The sequence below is a fragment of the Bidens hawaiensis genome, unplaced genomic scaffold (genome assembly GCF_021521415.1).
Source record: "Bidens hawaiensis isolate Kalapana, Puna unplaced genomic scaffold, B.hawaiensis_p1.1 tig00012889_1, whole genome shotgun sequence".
NCBI lineage: Eukaryota > Viridiplantae > Streptophyta > Magnoliopsida > Asterales > Asteraceae > Bidens > Bidens hawaiensis.
The window spans coordinates 444,213-450,707 of record NW_027492075.1 but is presented as its reverse complement, the minus strand read 5'-3'; the positions used below and the strand labels follow the sequence as shown (position 1 = coordinate 450,707).

Below are 6,495 nucleotides of genomic sequence, written 5' to 3'. Positions count from 1 at the left end.
CCCTTTCAATCCCGAGCATTTCCATGTCAAAAACTTCGATTTTGGGTCAAAAATCTGGAAAATCTGGAAAACCCGTAGTTTTCTCCGTCGCCCAGCTTGAAGGAGTCGAATCAGACTCATTCGATCGAACCAGTCGATCGAATCAGTCCATTCGATCGAATGTGTAGATCGAACAAGTCCAGTCGACCGAATAGGGAAGCAACCGAATGGTCTCCAACTCATTCGATCGAATGAGTTTTGTATTCGATCGAATGAGTGTTGTATTTGATCGAACGTGTGTCTATTCGATCGAACGTGTTCCTATTCGATCGAACGTGTTCCTATTCGATCGAATCAAGCCAGAACCAAGTTGTTTCCAAGATTCGCCTGAAGTGAAGTTCGTTTATGAAATAAATTAAAAACCTAATGGAAAATGTGTTAAGGCGGTTATCGAAAATGAGTAGTAGTAATAGTAGTAGTAGTAATTGATATGTGTAAATATTATACAGTTAGCCGAGCCCAGTTAAAGAAAGGAATTACGATCAACGGCGAGCGTAACAGAATCCAGGTGAGTTTCTAGCCCCATTTCCTTGTTATGTTTTCGGGGCTGTGTGCATACTCGATGTGAAGTGTGAATACACTTACCTTAAGTGGTAAGTGTATGCTATAGATGTCATATGAGGTATATATTTTATAATGCTTGTCGGTACGTGAACGATCTTCGGATATTGCACGTATCGCCAAGGATAGTAAATTCCAAGTGGTTGATAGTGTGTATGAATGTTATGATGTGACTTGATTATTACGTAAATACTGAACTGATATGAAGTGTGATATAGGCAAGTAGAGGTAGAGTGTGTTAGAAGTGGCAAGAGTCTAGTAAGGGTGTTAGTGGCATAACGTGAGCGCGTGATAGGGAAAGCCTGTACGTGCCATCGTTATTATGTGTGTATGATTGTTGATGTTACTTGCTTAGTATGTAAATAATGTGCTGATAGGAAGTGGGTTATAGACAAGTAGAAGTATAGTGTGATAGAAGTGGATAGGGGTCTAGTAATAGAGTTAGGGGCATAACGTGAGCACGTGGTAGAGTGAGTCTATGCGTGTCTTCGTTATTAAAGTGGCACAAGTGGCATAAGTGGCATAAGTGGCATAAAGTGGCACAAGTGGCATAAGTGGCATAAAGTGGCACAAGTGGCATAAGTGGCATAAAGTGGCACAAGTGGCATAAAGTGGCATAAGTGGCTAAGCTGTAGGGGTAATTAAGAGGCTAAGCTATAGGGGTAATTAAGTGGTTAAACAGTGGCATGTTAGACAGTGGACTATGTGTCTTCGGATACGTATATATATATTGTATGAAGTGGTTGTATGTTAAGTTGCTTGATTAACTAGAACTCACTCAGCGTAGCTGACTTTTAGTATGCACGCAGGTGAGCGGATTATAGAGTTAGCATGAGGATGACACACGGCATGGATTGAACGACTGGCATCTGAAGAAAGAAGTGAAGATGTTTAAAATATAAAGTTTTGTGTTATGGTATCAAAGAAAAGATTTAATGTTTTGTAACAAATGATTGACGTTTTATATTCCGCGAAAAGTTTTAATAAACTCTGATTTGAAGAACTGTGTTTATGAGTAAATCCGACGCTAAAGTAGGGCTACCGGGTTCGGGGCCTTACATTTGAATAATAAAATTATAAGTAAACTTTGAATACTTGAATAAAAAGTAAACTTTAAATAATCGGCATCATTGTTTATAAAATAATATTTGAATAATAAAATAATAATATTTGAATAATATTTAAATAATAAATAAACCGTGAACCAAACCGTTAATCACGGTTTTTTATTATAAAAACCGAAACCGAACCATTAAATTTCATAACCGAACCGAACCAAACTACAAATGATATTACAACACAAACTACAACCATGAAACCAAAAAAAATGTATATATATAAAAAAATGTATATATATAACCGACCGACCAAAAGTTAACAAAAAAAAAAAACAACCGTGAAACCAAACCGTGAACACCCTACTAATTAACACCACATATTAGTCCTAATTAACACCATTGTTCAAACACAAAAATAAGTCCAAATTAACATGTTAGAATAAACAGATCTGCTCACTGGCTATTTATAAAATAAACAATCTAAAAAATTATAAATAAACAAAGATTAAAACATACATTTCCCGGTGTCGGAGTGGTGGCCAGAAGTGGTGGCAACTCGGAGTGGTGTCCGGCGGGGTGGTTGCTTCGGACTGGTGCACGGAGTGGTGGCCGGAATGGTGGCCGACGTTGGAGGTGACCTCAATCACAAAACAAACAAGAAAAATGAGATATAAAACATACCTAAGAGGCCGGAAAGTGAAATAAAACATACCGAAATGGAGACGACGGGTGGAGACGACGGCGACGAGTGGCAGCGTCGGAATGGAGACGACGGAGAGAAGAGAGGGAGTGGCCGGGAGAGAAGAGAGGTGTGGACTGTGGAGGCTGCAAAAAGAGAGGGAAGAGGGTTTTGTTTTCCCGCTAACACTATTAGCGGCGACGGTGGTAACAAAAAATCCCAGCCGTTGGATCAAATCAATCATCAACGGCCAAGATTAAAACAGACGCGGATCACCAAATGTCGCCGCTAATGATTATGTCGCCGCTAATAGTGTCGCCGCTAATAATCATTTTTCTTGTAGTGTATGTAATAGAAGCTGTCACGGTTCTTACAACCATGGACGTTGATTTCAAAAGTTTTAAATATAATCAGTAATAATAAAATTAATATAAGTATTTTGTCCATATTCAACTATTGAAATCAACTCCTAAGTCGTTTACTTTCTCTTTCAAACACTATATAACCATCACCTTCCATGAAAACCCTAAGAAACTTATCAAATTTTATCCAAAGTGATTCTTTGACATGGGCAACAACACCACCAGTCTCCCACCCGGTTTTCGGTTTTGTCCAACGGACGAAGAACTTGTGGTTCATTTCCTTCAACACGAGTCTGTCTCGTCTTACCATCCTGATATCATTCCTGATCTTCATCTCTACCCGTATGATCCTTGGGAACTTGACGGTATGTTTAAGCTTTAATTTACAAAATTTATGCATGTTATATCCAAAAGAAAATGACAAAAATGTCAATTTGACCGGTCAATACCGACAAAATGTCCATTAAACCAACCAAATCTCATAATGTTCACCCTAAGACTCGTCGACTCGATCACTTTGTAATAATTACTATTAAGTGATTTTTAACCAACTAGCATTTGCCACTTGCCCATGGATCTCGTCAGAGACCAAAACAATCTCATTAGAAACCACAATAAATCTCATAAAATGCCAAAATGAATCTTGTCGTAAGCCAAAATAATCTTGTTAATTGGATGCCTAAATATTGGCATCGGCTCTGACGATTTGTTTTTGTTTGTGCTACAGGTAAAGCAATGGCGGAAGGCAGAAAATGGTATTATTATAGCAGGAAAACACAGAATAGAATGACCGAAAATGGGTATTGGAAAGCATGGGATGGTGAAGAAGGAATCTTAAGCTCAAATGGTGATAACAAAAGAATTGGTGTCAAGAAATATTATGTGTTCCATATTGGTGAAGCTCCTCAAGGTACCAAAACCAACTGGATAATGGAGGAGTTTAGGGCTGTTGACTCAAATGGGGCCTCTACAAGTGGTGGTAGGTCAAAGAGAAGACATCACTTGAGGATGGTGAGTTTATTTAACTTGTATTTTCAAACATATATGCATGCATGAATTTATATGGTTGGCCTGAAACCCTAGATCTAATAAATATAGTGTATGTGGTCATTGTGTTCAATCTACTCCTAATAAGAGAGATTTAAGATATAATAATAAGCTGAACTGCTGAAGTCAATTTTTTATTATCCTTGTTCATACATTTTACAACTAAATATTATATTACAAACAAATTAAATTACTAGTAATCGTTTACACTTAACATTTTGCAATATCGGTGAAGTTTACACTTTTTACATTTTGCAACAAGCTTTTTTTTTCCCGTCTTTCTTCCTTTCTCATACTCACCCTTGCTACTTTTTCTAGAATCCTCCCACTATAAAGGTAAGTTTAGATTCATTTATTAGATATTTAATTGTTCTTAATATTGTTAATTGTTAAGTTTTAGTTTTAATTTGTCAGTTTGTTAGTTTTTAATTTGTTAGTTTGTAATGATCTTTGCCCGAACCATCAAACCAGCCTGAACCTTGAACTGATCCAGAATTTTTATAACCGATTCTATGAAATTGAAACATAAAAGAGTAGTGCACCACCTGAAAAAAATTCCTGAATCCGTCAATGAATATACCAACATGTTATAGAAAGTACAGTTATTGACTGACGGGGTAAAATATTATCAATAAAACACTGTTACACTGATGAATATTACCGGAACATCATTAATGGCACACCACTGAAAGAACAACAGGAAGAATGTTGACCGTTGGATCATCGCTTGTCTTGTCAATTGTCATGACATATCTTGATGAAGGGTGATCAACAATGATTGCTTCACCTACATGTCACCGGTAGGGTCTGTCATCAATGAAAATTGGAGATTAGAAAATATTTACAAGCTTCTGTAAATCAAAAATTAGAAAATCTCTAATAATATCTATAACAATATATAAGATATGGTTATATGTCTCTGTAAGTAACTAGGATAGCTCTTCTACGGTTTACCAAAATAGAAGAGGATTAGCTCATTTGTAAGATTCTTGAGTCTTGACTATATAACAATTTTAAATTAAAAACTTCTATTACCTCTTATAAACAGTTAAATATAGTGAAACAATATCAGGAAACCTATCGGATTGTTTTAGTGTTTACCCAACCATGGAAAGATACACTAATGATCAAACAAATAAGTTCATCTCGTTTGCCCCATAATTATTATTTTTTTTGATTTTTGTTATATATGTGATTTAATCCGAACAACCCAGAATTTTTTAGCACCTCCTACCATAAGCGAATTAACATATTATAAAGCATAAGACCAAAAAGGTGATATTTGGCGTAGTGGTTTAATTATCCACCTTTCTTTTAGCATACACTCTAAATAAGATCCAGATCAGTTCAGATGGTACTTCATGCTTTTTAATATCTTTTTTGAAAAACTATGTTCTTCCTCTCTATTTTTTTTTTAATTTTAACAACTAATTAAGTGTTACATTTTACATAGATGGAACCCTTGGCATACTACTCTACAAACAAACCACCTTACCATCTCACAAAATGATACTAAATTAATGTTTTCTTTCTAAATCATCAGATTTTAAATTGTTTTAAATACTTTCTAAATATAATTTAATCTGTTACTTTACTTATATATCATTTTGTTTGTACTTACTAATTTTTAACTAAGCTTAATTTTCTTTTAGTTGAATGCTCTAATTTATATTAATATTTTTTATTAAGTTAATTTTAAGGTTTCTACGGACGTAGTTAATAGTTATAATTTATAATATAACGATTTTATAAGCCTGAAGTTGTAAGGCATTGTGTCGGGCTTGTAAATATCAGTATCAACACACTCCAAGTGAAAAGCATGTTTGTATTTGCAACCGGCTACAGAAAGAAAACGTTAGTTACAAATGGTTTTATTACACAAAAGTTATCTTATTTAACTCTAAATCAAAAAACAATTCATACTAAAATATTTAAAAGAAATATAAAAGACCTAAAAAAAATATAATCATTAATGTCTACATATATATATATATTCTTTAATTCACAAACAAACACATTGAACAATCGAAATCAAAGCCGGTTGACACGAACGAGGAGCTTCAAAAATGAATTTTAAGGTATATATATTTTGATGATTACTTTATTGATTTTGGTTAAGTGAATTAGACGTATAACCTATATGATTTGATTTGATTTGATTTGTATTTCCTTCATGTATTGCATCTATCACTTTCTTTTAGTAGTTAATTTTAATATGGTTCGTATTTTTCTAGGATTACAGTAAGCGGGTGATATGCCATGTCTACGAGCATAACTACGACAATAACGAAAACTACAATGATGACAATGAAGATGGTGTGGAGCTTTCATGCTTAGATGAATTCTACATGTCCATTGAGGATTTTGACGATGCTTCTTATCCTAGTTAATATATATATATATATATATATATATATATATTACATATATATATGAAGAAACACTAACCGAACCCCGGGCAGATTACTGGTAACCTAGGGGTTAGATAGATGTTTCCCACGAGGGGTTTGACCCTGAGAAGATGGTTCTTCTGATAACCTGCAAAACAGACACCGTGAGCTTGTCACTGAGAAGGGGGGGTTCCTCCTTGTGACCACCCTCCGGCGTGAGAATCAGACTAGATTGCTCTTTAAATATAAGTATATATTAAGAGATTGCTAGAGCAGATATCAGGTATAATATGATGATATATGATAAGATGAGATGATCATACCATTCGTGGTATTTATAGCCGAAGGTAGGTTTCTAA

At 34.8% G+C, this 6,495-nt stretch overlaps 1 protein-coding gene across 1 annotated transcript; it reads left to right on the top strand.

Annotated features, from left to right (window-relative positions):
- The first annotated feature begins 2,885 nt into the window (after positions 1-2,885).
- LOC143542498 (NAC domain-containing protein 104-like) lies at positions 2,886-6,136 on the top strand. Its single transcript, XM_077035070.1, has 3 exons — positions 2,886-3,064; positions 3,427-3,710; positions 5,981-6,136. Exons 1-3 carry the CDS (start codon positions 2,905-2,907, stop codon positions 6,134-6,136), a joined length of 600 nt encoding a protein of 199 aa, XP_076891185.1. The 5' UTR covers positions 2,886-2,904.
- Positions 6,137-6,495: the final 359 nt, after the last annotated feature.

Excerpts from the sequence above, each read along its gene's own strand:
- LOC143542498 (XM_077035070.1), top strand. The coding sequence starts at position 2,905 with ATGGGCAACAACACCACCAGTCTCCCACCCGGTTTTCGGTTTTGTCCA. Across the intron at positions 3,065-3,426 it reads TGATCCTTGGGAACTTGACG|GTAAAGCAATGGCGGAAGGC; the intron begins GTATGTTTAAGC and ends TTTGTGCTACAG. Across the intron at positions 3,711-5,980 it reads GAAGACATCACTTGAGGATG|GATTACAGTAAGCGGGTGAT; the intron begins GTGAGTTTATTT and ends GTATTTTTCTAG.